The 20,398-nt window shown below is 49.5% G+C and overlaps 1 protein-coding gene across 1 annotated transcript in view; it reads right to left on the bottom strand.

Annotated features, from left to right (window-relative positions):
* Positions 1 to 11,370, bottom strand: part of LOC106582346 (voltage-dependent L-type calcium channel subunit beta-4) — a 52,025-nt gene extending 40,655 nt beyond the window's left edge. Inside the window, exon 1 of the mRNA XM_014165366.3 lies at positions 10,976 to 11,370. Within this exon, the coding sequence (XP_014020841.3) occupies positions 10,976 to 11,020 (45 nt within the window). The 5' untranslated portion in view covers positions 11,021 to 11,370. The remainder of the gene's footprint in view (positions 1 to 10,975) is intronic.
* Between the last annotated feature and the right edge of the window lie 9,028 nt (positions 11,371 to 20,398).

Raw genomic sequence — 20,398 nt, 5'->3', positions numbered from 1 at the left:
CTCATCTCTCCTCTCTGCTCTCAACCTAACCTCCACCTCTCTTCCCTGCTCTCAACCTAACCTCCACCTCTCCTCCCTGCTCTCAACCTAACCTCCACCTCTCCTCCCTGCTCTCAACCTAACCTCCACCTCTCCTCTCAACCTAACCTCCATCTCTCCTCTCTGCTCTCAACCTAACCTCCACCTCTCCTCTCTGCTCTCAACCTAACCTCCACCTCTCCTCCCTGCTCTCAACCTAACCTCCACCTCTCCTCTCTGCTCTCAACCTAACCTCCACCTCTCCTCCCTGCTCTCAACCTAACCTCCACCTCTCCTCTCTGCTCTCAACCTAACCTCCACCTCTCCTATCCAATCTTAACCTAACCTCCACCTCTCCGCTCTTAACCTAACCTCCACCTCTCCTCTCTGCTCTCAACCTAAGCTCCAACTATCCACTCTTAACCTCCGCCTGTCCTATCCGCTCTCAACCTAACCTCCACCTCTCCTCTCCGCTCTGAACCTAACCTCCACCTCTCCACTCTGCGCTCAACCTAACCTCCACCTCTCCACTCTTAACCTAACCTCCACCTCTCCACTCCACTCCGCTCTCACCCTAACCTCCATCTCTTCTCTCTGCTCTCAACCTAACCTCCACCTGTCCACTCTTAACCTAACCTCTACCACCTCCCTGCTCTCAACCGAACCTCCACCTCTCCTCTCAACCTATCCTCCACCTCTCTTCCCTGCTCTCAACCTAACCTCCATCTCTCCTCTCTGCTCTCAACCTAACCTCCACCTCTCTTCCCTGCTCTCAACCTAACCTCCACCTCTCCTCCCTGCTCTCAACCTAACCTCCACCTCTCCACTCCACTCCGCTCTCAACCTAACCTCCATCTCTTCTCTCTGCTCTCAACCTAACCTCCACCTCTCCACTCCACTCCGCTCTCACCCTAACCTCCACCTCTCCTCCCTGCTCTCAACCTAACCTCCACCTCTCCTCTCAACCTAACCTCCACCTCTCCTCCCTGCTCTCAACCTAACCTCCACCTCTCCACTCCACTCCGCTCTCACCCTAACCTCCACCTCTCCTCTCTGCTCTCAACCTAACCTCCACCTCTCCTCCCTGCTCTCAACCTAACCTCCACCTCTCCTCCCTGCTCTCAACCTAACCTCCACCTCTCCTCTAAACCTAACCTCCACCTCTCCACTCTGCGCTCAACCTAACCTCCACCTCTCCACTCTTAACCTAACCTCCACCTCTCCACTCCACTCCGCTCTCACCCTAACCTCCATCTCTTCTCTCTGCTCTCAACCTAACCTCCACCTGTCCACTCTTACCTAACCTCTACCTCTCCTCCCTGCTCTCAACCGAACCTCCACCTCTCCTCTCAACCTATCCTCCACCTCTCTTCCCTGCTCTCAACCTAACCTCCATCTCTCCTCTCTGCTCTCAACCTAACCTCCACCTCTCTTCCCTGCTCTCAACCTAACCTCCACCTCTCCTCCCTGCTCTCAACCTAACCTCCACCTCTCCACTCCACTCCGCTCTCAACCTAACCTCCATCTCTTCTCTCTGCTCTCAACCTAACCTCCACCTCTCCACTCCACTCCGCTCTCACCCTAACCTCCACCTCTCCTCCCTGCTCTCAACCTAACCTCCACCTCTCCTCTCAACCTAACCTCCACCTCTCCTCCCTGCTCTCAACCTAACCTCCACCTCTCCACTCCACTCCGCTCTCACCCTAACCTCCACCTCTCCTCTCTGCTCTTAACCTAACCTCCACCTCTCCTCCCTGCTCTCAACCTAACCTCCACCTCTCCTCCCTGCTCTCAACCTAACCTCCACCTCTCCTCTAAACCTAACCTCCACCTCTCCTCCCTGCTCTCAACCTAACCTCCACCTCTCCACTCCAATCCGCTCTCACCCTAACCTCCACCTCTCTTCCCTGCTCTCAACCTAACCTCCACCTCTCCTCCCTGCTCTCAACCTAACCTCCACCTCTCCTCCCTGCTCTCAACCTAACCTCCACCTCTCCACTCCACTCCGCTCTCAACCTAACCTCCATCTCTTCTCTCTGCTCTCAACCTAACCTCCACCTCTCCACTCCACTCCGCTCTAACCCTAACCTCCACCTCTCCTCCCTGCTCTCAACCTAACCTCCACCTCTCCTCCCTGCTCTCAACCTAACCTCCACCTCTCCACTCCACTCCGCTCTCACCCTAACCTCCACCTCTCCTCTCTGCTCTCAACCTAACCTCCACCTCTCCTCTCCGCTCTCAACCTAACCTCCACCTCTCCACTCTGCGCTCAACCTAACCTCCACCTCACCTATCCGCTCTCAACCTATCCTCCACCTCTCCACTCTCAACCTAACCTCCACCTCTCCACTCCACTCCGCTCTCAACCTAACCTCCATCTCTTCTCTCTGCTCTCAACCTAACCTCCACATCTCCACTCCACTCCGCTCTAACCCTAACCTCCACCTCTCCTCCCTGCTCTCAACCTAACCTCCACCTCTCCTCTCAACCTAACCTCCACCTCTCCTCCCTGCTCTCAACCTAACCTCCACCTCTCCACTCCACTCCGCTCTCACCCTAACCTCCATCTCTTCTCTCTGCTCTCAACCTAACCTCCACCTGTCCACTCTTAACCTAACCTCTATCTCTCTTCCCTGCTCTCGACCTAACCTCTACCTCTCCTCTCTACTCTCAACATAACCTCTATCTCTCCTCTCTGCTCTCAACCTAACCTCCACCTCTCCTCTCTGCTCTCAACATAACCTCTATCTCTCCTCTCTGCTCTCAACCTAACCTCCACCTCTCCTCTCTGATCTTAACCTAAGCTCCACCTCTCCCCTCCACTCTTAAACTCCCACTCTCCTATCTAATCTCAACCTAACCTCCACCTCTCCTCTCTGCTCTCAACATAACCTCTATCTCTCCTCTCTGCTCTCAACCTAACCTCCACCTCTCCTCTCTGATCTTAACCTAAGCTCCACCTCTCCCCTCCACTCTTAAACTCCCACTCTCCTATCTAATCTCAACCTAACCTCCACCTCTCCTCTCTGCTCTCAACCTAACCTCCACCTCTCCTCTCCCCTCCCTCCTCTCCTCTCCACTCTTAACCTAACCTCCACCTCTCCTATCCAATCTTAACTTAACCTCCTCCTCTCTGCTCTTAATCTAACCTCTACTCTCTGCACTCAACCTAAGATCGAACTATCCACTCCTAAACTCCGCCTGTCGTATCCACTCTCAACCTAACCTCCACCTCTCCTCTCTGCGCTCAACCTAACCTCCACCTCTCCTATCCGCTCTCAACCTATCCTCCACCTCTCCACTCTAAACCTAACCTCCACCTCTCTTCTCTGCTCTCAACCTAACCTCCACCTCTCCTCTCCACTCCGCTCTCACCCTAACCTCCACATCTCCTCTCTGCTCTCAACCTAACCTCCACCTGTCCACTCTTAACCTCCATCTCTTCTCTCTGCTCTCAACCTAACCTCCACCTGTCCACTCTTAACCTAACCTCCACCTCTCCTCTCTGCTCTCAACCGAACCTCCACCTCTCCTCTCGGCTCTCAACCTAACCACCTCTCCTCTCCGCTCTCAACCTAACCTCCACCTCTAAACTCAACCTAACCTCCACCTCTCCTCTCCGCTGTCAACCTAACCTTTACCAGTCCACTCTTAATGTAACCGCCACCTCTCCTCTCTGTTCTCAACCTAACCACCTCTCCTCTCCGCTCTCAACCTAACCTCCACCTCTAAACTCTTAACCTAACCTCCACATCTCCTTTCTCAACCTAACCTTCACCTCTCCTCTCTGCTCTCAACCTAGCCTCCACCTCTCCTCTCTGTTCTCAACCTAACCACCTCTCCTCGCCACTCTCAACTTAACCTCCACCCCTTAACCTAACCCCCACCTCTCCTCTCCGCTCTCAACCTAACCTCCACCTCTCCATTCTGCTCCCAACCTAACCTCCACCTCTCCTCTCTGCTCTCAACCTAACCTTCACCTCTCCTCTCCGCTCTCAACCTAACCTCCCCCTCTCCTACCTGCGCTCAACCTAACCTCCACCTCTCCTATCCGCTGTCAACCTATCCTCCACATCTCCACTCTTAACCTAACCTCCCCCTCTCCTCTCCATTCCGCTCTCACCCTAACTTCCACATATCCTCTCTGCTCGCAACCTAACCTCCACCTGTCCACTCTTAACCTAACCTCCACCTCTCCTCTTTGCTCTCAACCTAACCTCCACCTCTCCTCTCTGTTCTCAACCTATCCACCTCTCCTCTCCGCTCTCAACCTAACCTCCACCTCTAAACACTTAACCTAACCTCCACCTCTCCTCTCTGTTCTCAACCTAACCCTGTCTCCTCTCCACCCTCAACCTTACCTCCACCTCCACCTCTAAACTCTTAACCTAACCTCCACCTCTCCTCTCCGCTCTCAACCTAACCTTTACCAGTCCACTATTAATGTAACCGCCAACTCTCCTCTCTGTTCTCAACCTAACCAACTCTCCTCTCCGCTCTCAACCTAACCTCCACCTCTCCACCCTCCTCTCCCCCCGCCCAACCTAACCTCCCCTCCACCTCACCTCCCCCTCCCCTCGCTCTCCACCTAACCTCCACATCTCCTTTCTAAACCTAACCTTCACCTCTCCTCTCTGCTCTCAACCTAGTCTCCACCTCTCCTCTCTGTTCTCAACCTAACCACCTCTCATCTCCACTCTCAACTTAACCTCCACCTCTCAACCTAACCTCCACCTCTCCTCTCTCCTCTCAACCTAAACTCTACCTCTCCTCTCTGATCTTAACCTAACCTCCACCTCTCCTCTCTGCTCTCAACCTAACCTCCACCTCTCCTCTCTCCTCTCAACCTAAACTCCACCTCTCCTCTCTGATCTTAACCTAAGCTCCACCTCTCCCCCCCACTCTTAAACTCCCACTCTCCTATCTACTCTCAACCTAACCTCCACCTCTCCACTCTTAACCTAACCTCCACCTCTCCTATCCAATCGTAACCTAACCTCCACCTCTCCACTCTTAACCTAGCCTCCACCTCTCCTCTCTGCTCTCAACCTAAGCTCCAACTATCCATTCTTAACCTCCGCCTGGCCTATCCGCTCTCAACCTAACCTCCACCTCTCCTCTTGAAACCAGGTGTGTAAAACAAAGACAAAACAAATGGAAAATGAAAAGTGGATCGGCGATGGCTAGAAGGCCGGTGACGTCGACTGCCGAACGCCGCCCGAACAAGGAGAGGGACCGACTTCGGCAGAAGTCGTGACAGTGAGGCAGTTATGTAAGGATTAATGCTTCCAGGGTAAGATTTTCCATTAATACAAATAACTGTTATTTACTACATCATTACGTAATAAATCCATAAATACGGGACAGTAAAGAAATCCAAATGAGACCACCACACCTTTATTATGTACAGTATACACCACACTGTCTCTGTGTAATGTCAGTTATTATGTACAGTATACACCACACTGTCACTGTGTAATGTCAGTTATTATGTACAGTATACACCACACTGTCACTGTGTAATGTCAGTTATTATGTACAGTATACACCACACTGTCACTGTGTAATGTCAGTTATTATGTACAGTATACACCACACTGTCACTGTGTAATGTCAGTTATTATGTACAGTATACACCACACTGTCACTGTGTAATGTCAGTTATTATGTACAGTATACACCACACTGTCACTGTGTAATGTCAGTTCAAACCAATGAACGGTCTTTCTGCTTGGAAACCATCTAGGCCCCTGCATAAGAGGGACCTGCCAGTCTGTGTGTCAACCCTATGTCAGACATTGACTGATCGACAAAGCAAACCAGTCAGCAGTTCCACAGGAGGGAACTTTGACCTTGCGGCTACAATGTAAGTATTCTTGAAGCCAAACTCACACTACTTTTGTGAATTTTCTCAGGAGAGAAAACAAAGGCATTGAAGAATTGAACAACAAAGGCAATATCTGTTGGCTCCTCTTCATACAAGGAAGGGAGAAGCGCTCGTCGGAGGCATGCCATGATGACACACTTTAAAACGTTCCTAAAATGACTGTAGTGACACAAAAAGGAACCAGCCACACCCCTCCCACCACTCCCACCACTACCAACACTGACACACTACTAGGTCACTAGTGAGGCAGTTATCTATGTCAAGGAAGCTGGACTTGAATTCATCAGGATACACTCATGACTTATCTGCTGAGATGCCTGGGAGTGCTCTGTCCTCTGCGCCAGCTCCTATCTGATCCCAGTCAGTCTGAAGCTCTCAGAGAACCACTCATGCTCCCTCTCTCTCCCTGTCTATCTACCAATACAGTAACTCCATCCTGGATCACTTTATATCCTGGATCACTTTATATCCTGGATCACTTTATATCCTGGATCGCTTTATATCCTGGATCGCTTTATATCCTGGATCACTTTATATCCTGGATCACTTTATATCCTGGATCACTTTATATCCTGGATCGCTTTATATCCTGGATCGCTTTATATCCTGGATCACTTTATATCCTGGATCGCTTTATATCCTGGATCGCTTTATATCCTGGATCCTTTATATCCTGGATCACTTTATATCCTGGATCACTTTATATCCTGGATCACTTTATATCCTGGATCACTTTATATCCTGGATCGCTTTATATCCTGGATCGCTTTATATCCTGGATCAGCTTTATATCCTGGATCACTTTATATCCTGGATCACTTTATATCCTGGATGGCTTTATATCCTGGATCCTTTATTTGTAAAGATGTCATTGCCATAGTAAACTAACTAACATCGGTCCAATATCATACAGTAGGTACTTTGTGGTAGAGTATTTACTAATCTCGTATTTATTAAAATTGTACGTAATTCGATTAAGTTCTGGGATGAGATGTATGTGATAAGATACTACAACCAGAAGCGGGGCAGTAGCTCAACCCCCTTTGATCTGCAAGTCTATGGGCCAAATGTCCCTTCCCCTTTGTAAATTCTAATGATGCCCACACCTGCTATATTGTGATTTGTCCAACTAATCAGTGACTAAAAACTAGCGCTCCAGAACAACTGTTGCTCGTTAGTGTTTGCATCGAAAAGTCTTTGGCAGACGCTACAATACCCTTTATGTTGCATAGTAAGTACTTCATCTCTTGTGGATAGACTAACATGGGTCAAAGACAAAGCATTTGACAGGTGACACAGTGTAGACAGTGTCTGAGGACTGGGTACAGCAGCTAACTGTGGTACCTTAAAAGCATTTGACAGGTGACACAGTGTAGACAGAGTCTGAGGACTGGGTACAGCAGCTAACTGTGGTACCTTAACTATCATAGTGCCAGATGATATGAACGATCCATTGCCCCTAAAACAAGAACAGACCTCCATCTATTTAAAGCCAGAATCCTTAATGGTGAAACTGCCACGTCCGTTTGCGATATTACAATAACAAAGTAATTACTGCAAACAACTAACACAGTTTTTTCCCCTCGGATATCATTGCAGACGTGACAGAACAGCAGCATGCCAGTATATGTATTGCAAAAAATTATTGATGAGCGACGCTCCCCCAGCACTTCGCACCTCCCCAGTACTCCCCACCTCCCCCAGCACTCCCCACCTCCCCAGTACTCCCCACCTCCCCCAGCACTCCCCACCTCCCCCAGCACTTCGCACCTCCCCAGTACTCCCCACCTCCCCCAGCACTCCCCACCTCCCCCAGCACTCCCCACCTCCCCAGTACTCCCCACCTCCCCCAGCACTCCCCACCTCCCCCAGCACTCCCCACCTCCCCAGTACTCCCCACCTCCCCCAGCACTCCCCACCTCCCCCAGCACTCCCCACCTCCCCAGCACTCGCACCTCCGCCAGCACTCCCCACCTCCCCAGCACTCCCACCTCCCCCAGCACTCCCCACCTCCGCCAGCACTCCCCACCTCCCCAGTACTCCCCACCTCCCCAGTACTCCCCACCTCCCCCAGCACTCCCCACCTCCCCAGTACTCCCCACCTCCCCCAGCACTCCCCACCTCCCCCAGCACTCCCCACCTCCCCCAGCACTCCCCACCTCCCCCAGCACTCCCCACCTCCCCAGCACTCCCCACCTCCCCAGCACTTCGCACCTCCGCCAGCACTCCCCACCTCCCCAGTACTCCCCACCTCCCCAGCACTCCCACCTCCCCCAGCACTCCCACCTCCGCCAGCACTCCCACCTCCGCCAGCACTCCCCACCTCCCCAGTACTCCCCACCTCCCCCAGCACTCCCCACCTCCCCAGTACTCCCCACCTCCCGCCGGACTTCGCACCTCCGCCAGCCCTCCCCACCTCCCCAGCACTCCCCACCTCCCCCAGCACTCCCCACCTCCCCCAGCACTCCCCACCTCCGCCAGCACTCCCCACCTCCGCCAGCACTCCCCACCTCCGCCAGCACTCCCCACCTCCCCAGCACTCCCCACCTCCCCAGCACTCCCCACCTCCCCCAGCACTCTCCACCTCCCTCAGCACTCCCCACCTCCGCCAGCACTCCCCACCTCCGCCAGCACTCCCCACCTCCCCCAGCACTCCCCACCTCCCTCAGCACTCCCCACCTCCCCCAGCACTCCCCACCGCCCTCAGCACTCCCCACCTCCCCCAGCACTTCCACCTCTGCTTCGTCTACAAAACAATAACAACGTTTGAGGGGCGGTCAGTGGCGCTGTTTCCCCTACTGCGGATTCCATCTTTAAATGGAAATTTAAGTGTTGGGAAATGTGTTTTCCCCGTATGATGATTGCTCCTATAGCAGCTCTAACAGCTTGCTGAGTGAGGGGGGGAAGTCTGATTCATCCATCAGCCAGTGTGTCACCATATTTGACGCATTTCCGAACGGAGCTGCAGTGCTTGGCTTGAACACACTCCAGCAAACAAAATCCTGGAACTGTTTCCTCTCCAAATGAAAAATGACATTGGCATCTCCGACCCTGGCTGGCCCTGGCCGGTGGCACAACATTGCAGTACAGCCGATGCCCACGCAGAGGGGTCCGGTTTTTACCACCCTTTCTGGGGAGAAAAGCGAAGCTGGCAGATGCACTGATAAAGTCCAGAATGTGTGGTATCTCTTTGCATCTTCAAAACAATTCACTCTGTATCGTCTATTGTCTCACTTCTGAAAAGGGCAGCCACTGACACCGACAGACCTGTGATAAGCACTAATAACAACAGGCTACAGGAACATAGGAGCTATTCTGGAGCACAGATGCTTTGGAGAAGTAACAACAAGACGTCCTCTCACAGAATAGATGTGTAAACAAATAGACTTGGACAGATCTTGAGGATCTTGAGCCCCACGTAAGCAGAACATACAGGAATAGAAAAGGTTCATGACCATATAATAGCAGTGTAATAAGAGTGTCATTTCAGTGTACAGGAAGACAGATGGAGTGAGAGTGTAAAAAGGCCTGTTAGATCCCTGCTCAGTGTGAATCTATACTCCCCGTTCCCTCCCTACACTCCCCACCAAGCCCCAACACGGGGTACTCTTACTGATGCCCATCACACGTCAACGTAAAGCTGGGTTGCTCCATAGCAATGGAGGATAATGGTTGTGTTTATGAAGACCTATTTTAGCTCTGCGTAGGTCGACAGACACTATCTCCATGCACTGATAGGACTGCGGCATTGCTCTGTGTTTTAGACAGCAAGGTTCTCTGATCGTCTGCATTCCTATGTGTGTGTTGTCTTTACTACACTTTTCCCTCGGATAGAAAGAGAGTGAGAGGAGAAAACAACAGAGCGAGAGAAGGAAAATGGTGAGACGCTTTCCTTTTAAATGAGACAAAATGTTTGCAGCTCTCTGTTCCAAGGGGCTACAGAAGGATACATTAAGCAATCACAACCTTAAAGGGAAGGCTAGGGCTCTGCTGGCTAAACACACACACACACACACAGCGAGAGTTACAACATTTACTGGCTAATCAGTCATCCACAGGCTTGGTAGATGGTCGAGAGAGAGCCCTGTATGTCCAGATCAGTGGATGTTCAATGATATGAAATGAAGGAAGGAATGGTTCCTCTGCCTGTTCTCCTTCAGTGGCATCACACAAAGCCACACAGAGAACCGTACAGAGAAGCTACAGAGAACTGTGCAGAGAACCTACAGAGAACCAAGACAACCTACAGAGAACCAAGAGAATATACAGAGAACCTACAGAGAACCAAGAGAACCTACAGAGAACCAAGAGAACCTACAGAGAACCAAGAGAACCTACAGAGAACCAAGAGAACCTACAGAGAACCAAGAGAACCTACAGAGAACCAAGAGAACCTACAGAGAACCAAGAGGACCTACAGAGAACCAAGAGAACCTACAGAGAACCAAGAGAACCTACAGAGAACCTACAGAGAACCAAGAGAACCTACAGAGAACCAAGAGAACCGTGCAGTTAGAAGGTGACAGTAACACAGAGACACATGCATCCCTCTTCTCTCATCCCCCATTCCCTCCATCCATCCCTCCATCCCTCCTCTCCCTCCCCCCTCTCCCCCTCCCCTCTTCCTCTCCCTCTCCCTCTCCCCTCCTCCTCTCCCCCTCCCCTCCCCTCCCTCTCTCCATGGTTCACCCACCCACTCTGTTCCAACTCAACAGAGCATAATATACAAGCTGAATCTCCAGCCTCCCCCAACCCTGTGTGTGTGTGTGTGTGTGTGTGTGTGTGTGTGTGTGTGTGTGTGTGTGTGTGTGTGTGTGTGTGTGTGTGTGTGTGTGTGTGTGTGTGTGTGTGTGTGGTGTGTGTGTGTGGTGTGTGTGTGTGTAAGTGCATTTTGTATGTGTGTTTGCATGTTCAACCAGCATCAACTGTGTGGTTCTGTCAATACACAGGCATCTCTCTCTCTCTCTCTCGCTCTCTCTCACACACGCAAACAATGAGAGAATAACAGCACCGTACAGGCAGTTACCACTGCTTACATGGTCTACCCTTACACTACAACCCCTTACTCACCGCCTCCGAGTCTTCCAATCCATGTAGGTACAAATTATCATACATGGAGGTTTGATATTCCAACAAGCACCTCTTGCGAATTGACAAAAATAGCAAGGATGGCTTGAAGCACCAGCACCAGAGATGGATTATCAGGGGTTACATTCCCTCTAGATAGAAAACAACAACACCAAAGCAGAAATGAGAAACAGGTGGAGTTGTTCTTATTGTTCTCCTCCCTGAGCCTTGATGGTGAATTAGATGGTTTCCCCCTCTAGCTTAAAGAATTGTCCTTTTTTCCATCATCTTAATAAAGCAACGCAGAGGTTCAGTTATCCTCAGATGCTGCTGTCTAGATCCAGACCTGGCATTTTATCTCCCTTCCAAACAGAGAGTAGGAGAGGAGAGCCAACCATTCCTCAATCACGGGCTGATGACAGAGCAGGGAGGCAGGCTTCTGATTGGCTGCTTCATGCTCCAATCAGCTTGGAAGAGCATTCTCACTGATGGTGAATAAGGAAATGAGAGAAAAGGAGAGGAGATGAGGGGATAGGGAAGGAAAGGAGATGAGGGGATAGGAAAGGAAGAGGAGAGGAGAAGAGGAGGGTCTGTCGCTTGAGAGCAGCAGACTTTCCCCTCCACTGACAGTGGTTTCTTGTATTTCTTTACCAGTGTCTAATACCCTGTGTTGTATTCTCTCCATCTCTCTCACTTTCCCTCTTTACCTTTAGCCCCTCCCCTCTCTCTTTACCTCTATCCCCTCCCCTCTCTCTTTACCTCTATCCCCTCCCCTCTCTCTTTACCTCTATCCCCTCCCCTCTCTCTTTACCTCTATCCCCTTCCCTCTCTCTTTACCTCTATCCCCCTCCCCTCTCTCTTTGCCTCTATCCCCTCCCCTCTCTCTTTACCTCTATCCCCCTCCCCTCTTTACCTCTATCCCCCTCCCCTCTCTCTTTGCCTCTATCCCCTCCCCTCTCTCTTTACCTCTATCCCCTCCCCTCTCTCTTTACCTCTATCCCCTCCCCTCTCTCTTTACCTCTATCCCCTCCCCTCTCTCTTTACCTCTATCCCCTCCCCTCTCTCTTTACCTCTATCCCCTCCCCTCTCTCTTTACCTCTATCCCCTCCCCTCTCTCTTTACCTCTATCCCCTCCCCTCTTTACCTCTATCCCCTCCCCTCTCTCTTTACCTCTATCCCCCTCCCCTCTTTACCTCTATCCCCCTCCCCTCTCTCTTTACCTCTATCCCCTCCCCTCTCTCTTTAACTCTATCCCCTCCCCTCTCTCTTTACCTCTATCCCCTCCCCTCTCTCTTTACCTCTATCCCCTCCCCTCTCTCTTTACCTCTATCCCCTCCCCTCTCTCTTTACCTCTATCCCCTCCCCTCTCTCTTTACCTCTATCCCCTCCCCTCTCTCTTTACCTCTATCCCCCTCCCCTCTTTACCTCTATCCCCCTCCCCTCTCTCTTTACCTCTATCCCCTCCCCTCTCTCTTTACCTCTATCCCCTCTCTCTTTACCTCTATCCCCCTCCCCTCTCTCTTTACCTCTATCCCCCTCCCCTCTCTCTTTACCTCTATCCCCTCCCCTCTCTCTTTACCTCTATCCCCTCTCTCTTTACACCTATCCCCCTCCCCTCTCTCTTTACCTCTATCCCCTCCCCTCTCTCTTTACCTCTATCCCCTCCCCTCTTTACCTCTATCCCCTCCCCTCTCTCTTTACCTCTATCCCCCTCCCCTCTCTCTTTACCTCTATCCCCTCCCCTCTCTCTTTACCTCTATCCCCCTCCCCTCTTTACCTCTAGCCCCCTCCCCTCTCTCTTTACCTCTATCCCCTCCCCTCTCTCTTTACCTCTATCCCCCTCTCTCTTTACCTCTATCCCCCTCCCCTCTCTCTTTACCTCTATCCCCTTCCCTCTCTCTTTACCTCTATCCCCCTCCCCTCTTTACCTCTATCCCCCTCCCCTCTCTCTTTGCCTCTATCCCCTCCCCTCTCTCTTTACCTCTATCCCCCTCCCCTCTTTACCTCTATCCCCTCCCCTCTCTCTTTACCTCTATCCCCCTCCCCTCTTTACCTCTATCCCCCTCCCCTCTCTCTTTGCCTCTATCCCCTCCCCTCTCTCTTTACCTCTATCCCCTCCCCTCTCTCTTTACCTCTATCCCCTCCCCTCTCTCTTTACCTCTATCCCCTCCCCTCTCTCTTTACCTCTATCCCCTCCCCTCTCTCTTTACCTCTATCCCCTCCCCTCTCTCTTTACCTCTATCCCCTCCCCTCTTTACCTCTATCCCCCTCCCCTCTCTCTTTACCTCTTTCCCCTCACCTCTCTCTTTACCTCTATCCCCTCCCCTCTCTCTTTACCTCTATCCCCTCTCTCTTTACCTCTATCCCCCTCCCCTCTCTCTTTACCTCTATCCCCTCACCTCTCTCTTTACCTCTATCCCCTCCCCTCTCTCTTTACCTCTATCCCCTCCCCTCTCTCTTTACCTCTAGTGTTACCTCTATCCCCTCCCCTCTCTCTTTACCTCTATCCCCTCCCCTCTCTCTTTACCTCTATCCCCTCCCCTCTCTCTTTACCTCTATCCCCTCCCCTCTCTCTTTACCTCTATCCCCTCCCCTCTCTCTTTACCTCTATCCCCTCCCCTCTTTACCTCTATCCCCCTCCCCTCTCTCTTTACCTCTTTCCCCTCACCTCTCTCTTTACCTCTATCCCCTCCCCTCTCTCTTTACCTCTATCCCCTCTCTCTTTACCTCTATCCCCCTCCCCTCTCTCTTTACCTCTATCCCCTCACCTCTCTCTTTACCTCTATCCCCTCCCCTCTCTCTTTACCTCTATCCCCTCCCCTCTCTCTTTACCTCTATCCCCTCCCCTCTCTCTTTACCTCTATCCCCTCCCCTCTCTCTTTACCTCTATCCCATCCCCTCTCTCTTTACCTCTATCCCCTCCCCTCTCTCTTTACCTCTATCCCCTCCCCTCTCTCTTTACCTCTATCCCCTCCCCTCTCTCTTTTTATTTTCCTCTGTCATAAGGTGGCTTGCTGAAGAGGCGAGAGTGTGTGTATGTTTGTATGTGTGTGTGTGATGATCTCCTGACCTAATCACCCAGGTTTAACAACCCCTCCCGCCACACACACACACTGTCACATCATTCACACACACAGCATTATGCCATACATGAATCATTACATATCAAATTGGATCTTGACCCATGCTGATCCTCAGTGTTGATCCTCACAGTGTTGATCCTCACAGTGTTGATCCTCACAGTGTTAATCATCACAGTGTTGATCCTCACAGTGTTGATCCTCACAGTGTTGATCCTCACAGTGTTGATCCTCACAGTGTTGATCATCACAGTGTTGATCCTCACAGTGTTGATCCTCACAGTGTTGATCCTCACAGTGTTGATCCTCACACTGTTGATCCACACAGTGTTAATCATCACAGTGTTGATCCTTACAGTGTTCCAATACCCAGGTTCTGTGTTATTCCATCTTCATGGACCCACTGGGACCATAAAACACCCAACATGCAGTCTACAGATTCACTAGGTCATTAGAATTGGAAGGGATCAAAGGGTCAAGAAAAAAATATAACATAAAAGACAAATGAATGTGTATAGACTAATCTCATGTGATACACAATTAGACATAAATCAAATTTTATTTTATAATGACGCAATATATTCATGGTATATTTTTGGTCATTTCTGATTCCATTTCTAGAAACGTATAGATTTTCAAACAAGTGTTTCCCTTTGCTTTAATCAAGTTAAATTGCAGTGAAACACATCACATTGTGTGGGTTCCTTTCTAAAGGCATGGTGGAAGACTGGAGCAATATCGCCCTCTAGTGATGAAGAGACTTACAGCAGGTGCAACTGCTACAAACTGGCCATCCTCTAGTCCAGGGTCTCCCAAAGTCGGTCCTGGGGCCCCCCCTGGGTGCATGTTTAGTTTTTCCCCAGCACTACACAGCTGATTCAAATGATCAAAGCTTGATGATGAGTAGGTTATTTTAATCAGATGTGTAGTGGTTCTTCAACATTTTTAGCTCGAGAACCAAATGAGAAATTGACAGTCCTCCTGTGAGACAAATCATCCTCCAACAACCCAAATGAAGAAGAAATTATGTGTGATCACATGCCCAGGGCCCCACTTTGGGTCCTGACCCATAATTGAAAAACCCCTGCACTAGTTTGAAAATATAAAAAATTACACTCGGACAGGTTTGAGTCTCTCCTACCCCACCCTTTTAGGATACTGGGAGTGTCTATCCATTCCACATCCCCCCACCTCTGTGGTAAACCCCTGAGATCCACCCCCCACCTCTGTGGTAAACCCCTGAGATCCACCCCCCCACCTCTGTGGTAAACCCCTGAGATCCACCCCCCACCTCTGTGGTAAACCCCTGAGATCCATCCCCCACCTCTGTGGTAAACCCCTGAGATCCACCCCCCACCTCTGTGGTAAACCTCTGAGATCCACCCCCCACCTCTGTGGTAAACCCCTGAGATCCACCCCCCACCTCTGTGGTAAACCCCTGAGATCCACCCCCCACCTCTGTGGTAAACCCCTGAGATCCACCCCCCACCTCTGTGGTAAACTCCTGAGATCCACCCCCCACCTCTGTGGTAAACCCCTGAGATCCACCCCCCACCTCTGTGGTAAACTCCTGAGATCCACCCCCCCACCTCTGTGGTAAACCCCTGAGATCCACCCCCCCACCTCTGTGGTAAACCCCTGAGATCCACCCCCCACCTCTGTGGTAAACCCCTGAGATCCATCCCCCACCTCTGTGGTAAACCCCTGAGATCCACCCCCCACCTCTGTGGTAAACCTCTGAGATCCACCCCCCACCTCTGTGGTAAACCCCTGAGATCCACCCCCCACCTCTGTGGTAAACCCCTGAGATCCACCCCCCACCTCTGTGGTAAACCCCTGAGATCCACCCCCCACCTCTGTGGTAAACTCCTGAGATCCACCCCCCACCTCTGTGGTAAACCCCTGAGATCCACCCCCCACCTCTGTGGTAAACTCCTGAGATCCACCCCCCCACCTCTGTGGTAAACCCCTGAGATCCACCCCCCCACCTCTGTGGTAAACCCCTGAGATCCACCCCCCCACTTCTGTTAACTTATAGCAATGGCATAAAAGGGATAATCAACACATTATTGTGATTTAGAAAGGAAATTACATCTCGGGCAACATTCAGTGAATTCAGACGAGCTTCGCTGCTTCGCTCCACCCCAAAATGTGATTTATTTCGGTGGTGAATAAATGTTGAGGCCCATTCAATTAGAAGATCTAAATATGAACCCTCCCATCCCAACTTAGACAGTCATGGATGTAACCTTTGAGCCCCAGAAAAATCATGGCTGGAAGTTTCTGTCCAGTACCTAGGATGAGATAAATGATCTCATCTCAGTGCAGAAGACTTGAAAGTGTCAGAGATGACCGGAGTATAGTCACTACTGAATTAGGCAAAGGAGCTGCAGAGAGTAGAGAACAGTAGAGTAGTACTTTATTGATCCCATCTTTGGAAAGTGTTTTATTTTATTTTTTATTTTATTTCACCTTTATTTAACCAGGTAGGCTAGTTGAGAACAAGTTCTCATTTACAACTGTGACCTGGCCAAGATAAAGCAAAGCAGTGTGACACAGACAACAACACAGAGTTACACATGGAATAAACAATAAACAAGCCAATAAACAAGTCAACACAATAAACAAGTCAATGACACAGTAGAAAAAAAGAAAGTAAATATACAGTGTGTGCAAAAGGCATGAGGAGGTAGGCAATAAATAGGCCATAGGAGCGAATAATTACAATTTAGCAGATTAACACTGGAGTGATAAATTAGCATATGTTGATGCGCAAGTAGAAATACCGGTGTGGAAAAGAGCAGAAAAGGAAATAAAATAAAAACAATATGGGGATGAGGTAGGTAGATTGGGTGGGCAATTTACAGATGGACTATGTACAGCTGCAGCGATCGGTTAGCTGCTCAGGTAGCTGATGTTTAAAGTTGGTGAGGGAAATAAAAGTCTCCAACTTCAGCGATTTTTGCAATTTGTTCCAGTCACTGGCAGCAGAGAACTGGAAGGAAAGGCGGCCAAATGAGGTGTTGGCTTTGGGGATGATCAGTGAGATATACCTGCTGGAACGTGTGCTACGGGTGGGTGTTGGTATTGTGACTAATGAACTGAGATAAGGCGGAGCTTTACCTAGCATAGACTTATAGATGACCTGGAGCCAGTGAATCTGGCGACGAGTATGAAGCGAGGGCCAGCCGACTAGAGCATACAGGTCGCAGTGGTGGGTGGTATAAGGTGATTTGGTAACAAAACGGATGGCACTGTGATAGACTGCATCCAGTTTGCTGAGTAGAGTAATGGAAGCTATTTTGTAGATGACATCGCCGAAGTCGAGGATCGGTAGGATAGTCAGTTTTACTAGGGTAAGTTTGGCGGCGTGAGTGAAGGAGGCTTTGTTGCGAAATAGAAAGCCGATTCTAGATTTGATTTTGGATTGGAGATGTTTAATATGAGACTGGAAGGAGAGTTTACAGTCTAACCAGACACCTAGGTATTTATAGTTGTCCACATATTCTAGGTCGGAACCGTCCATGGTGGTGATGTTAGTCGGGCAGGCAGGTGCGGGCAGCGAACGGTTGAAAAGCATGCATGACTCACTACTTAACAGAACCAAATACTGAACAGGAATGTCTTTAATACTGTAGTGTACAATAATAGAACTGGTTGGCTGTCAGACAGAGTTAGCTAGTGATGCGGAGTGTGGAACTACTGTTCATTCAGTCTATGACTCAATAATACCACCTCAGATCAACTAAAGTCAGCCTGCTACCATGGAATCACATGGGATGGAATTATCTCATAATTTACAGTATTGTTGGTACACCCCGCAAAGACGCAATGTAATTTCAGTCTGTTAACGTCCCCTTTTCTTTATTTCAGTAAAGACTGGGTTGTCGTGAGCTAAAAACATGTTCCTGGGACAGAGCCCAGAATAAGAGACGCGATCAGGGTCATAGGTCAGATTGGAACACGTCATTTTCCCATAGAACTTGAATTACTCATTGTAATTCTATGACTATCCCATCATAAAGCCAACATTGAACATCTGGATACAGGAAACTCATGTGCCACTGTTCAACACAACATCTGGGGGTGAGAGATGAACACACTAAATGCTGCTGCATCGCTTGACAGTCTGAATCATTTCACCTTTTCACGAATGTGTCCATTATCTCTCCTCTCTCTTGACTCTGTCTTCTCTAGCGCGATTCTTTCTCCTCATTCAGCCTCTCTCAGAAACCTCTCAGAAACACTCCATCCTTCCCTCATTACTCTCAACCCTCTCTTTCTGTCCCTAACACCCTCCAGACACCATTCTCTTCTGTGAGGAGATTACTGTCCAAACACACAGTTCAGAGCAACCCCTGGTCTGAACAGGCTGTGGAGTTGGGTACATTTTTAAGATCACCCAAGATCTGCATCTCTAGACACTGTCATGCTCATCCCTGACTAACCCTAACACCTTAAACGCCCACACCAGTAGAAATCCACTTTTCAAGCTGAAAGAAGACTGGCACAGCTTACCCATGATTCTGCACAATGATGTAAGTCAATAAGTCATCGTTATAGTCAAAGTATGATATATTTGGGCTTGAAGTGACAAAACCGTACTGCCCTCTTTGTGCATATTCATGCCAATGAAGTGTCTATTCCTATGAAATGACGTTCAAATCATTTTTTGCCCATGTTTCTTTTTAGGGCTGGGTTTTATTTGAATGGTACCACCCACCAGCATGGCACAGTTTATTAATCAGAAACACCTGAAAAATGTGTGAGTCACGACTGAGTTGAGCAACATAATAGATTGTCTTTAGCTACAGGAAATAATATGGTTCAATGAAGATTGTTCACTTAGGCCGTTTACCATTGGAAAGAATTGTCAGTTCCGGTCTACAAAACGGGTGGGTCTCCCATAGACACCAACACAATAGCAGCTGGGTCTGGTCTACTTAGTTCACTGACTTTCATTGAACCAGAAAAAAAATAGCGAGTGGGGTGTCTCGCTTCCTCTTCTGTCTTTGGTACTTGGCTGCCTGAGCCATGGAGCAAATTAAAATAGGGGTCAACGTTAATAATCTTTGGATGCCGACAGCAGTCGCACCATTGGAAGACATAGCTTGGACTGTAGCCTACAAAAACCTATTCCTGCTCTTTTCCCGTGATCCATCAAACACATTTGGTGTGTCATCATAGTGGTTTATGACTTGTGGTCAGACTTGCTCAGGTGGAACAAATGTACATTAGCGCCTTTTTTCAATGCTGATTTTAATGTCATTGATAAAACAGACAAGAGTGAAATATTTGTTTCCGTGTAACAGTTGTTAAAGTACTTTGTGGATTTGACCAGGTTCATATAAATACTATAGCATGTTGATTTGTTATTATGCATGCCTGCATCCTGGGAATATGGGAGTGTGTACAGTCGTGGCCAAAAGTTTTGAGAATGACACAAATATTAACTTTCACAAAGTCTGCTGCCTCAGTTTGTATGATGGCAATTTGCATATACTCCAGAATGTTATGAAGAGTGATCAGATGAATTGCAATTAATTGCAAAGTCCCTCTTTGCCATGCCAATGAACTGAATCCCCCCCCAAAAAAATCCACTGCATTTCAGCCCTGCCACAAAAGGACCAGCTGACATCATGTCAGTGATTCTCTCATTAACACAGGTGTGAGTGTTGACGAGGACAAGGCTGGAGATCACTCTGTCATGCTGATTGAGTTTGAATGACAGACTGGAATCGTCAAAAGAAGGGTGGTGCTTGGAATCATTGTTCTTCCTCTGTCAACCATGGTTACCTGCAAGGAAACACGTGCCATCATCATTGCTTTGCACAAAAACGGCTTCACAGGCAAGGATATTGCTGCCAGTAAGATTGCACCTAAATCAACCATTTATCGGATCATCAAGAGCTTCAAGGAGAGCGGTTCAATTGTTGTGAAGAAGCCTTCAGGGCGCACAAGAAAGTCCAGCAAGCGCCAGAACCGTGTCCTAAAGTTGATTCAGCTGCAGGATCGGGGCACCACCAGTACAGAGCTTGCTCAGGAATGGCAGCAGGCAGATGTGAATGCATCTGCATGCACAGTGAGGCGAAGACTTTTGGAGGATGGCCTGGTGTCAAGAAGGGCAGCAAAGAAGCCACTTCTCTCCAGGAAAAAAATCAGGGACAGACTGATATTCTGCAAAAGGTACAGGGATTGGACTGCTGAGGACTGGGGTAAAGTAATTTTCTCTGATGAATCCCTTTTCCGATTGTTTGGGGCATCTGGAAAAAAGCTTGTCCGGAGAAGACAAGGTGAGCGCTACCATCAGTCCTGTGTCATACCAACAGTAAAGCATCCTGAGACC

The sequence above is a fragment of the Salmo salar genome, chromosome 21, assembly GCF_965601325.2.
Source record: "Salmo salar chromosome 21, fSalSal1, whole genome shotgun sequence".
Taxonomy (NCBI): domain Eukaryota; kingdom Metazoa; phylum Chordata; class Actinopteri; order Salmoniformes; family Salmonidae; genus Salmo; species Salmo salar.
Note: the sequence above shows the minus strand (reverse complement) of the source record. Positions and strands in the feature narration are given on the sequence as shown.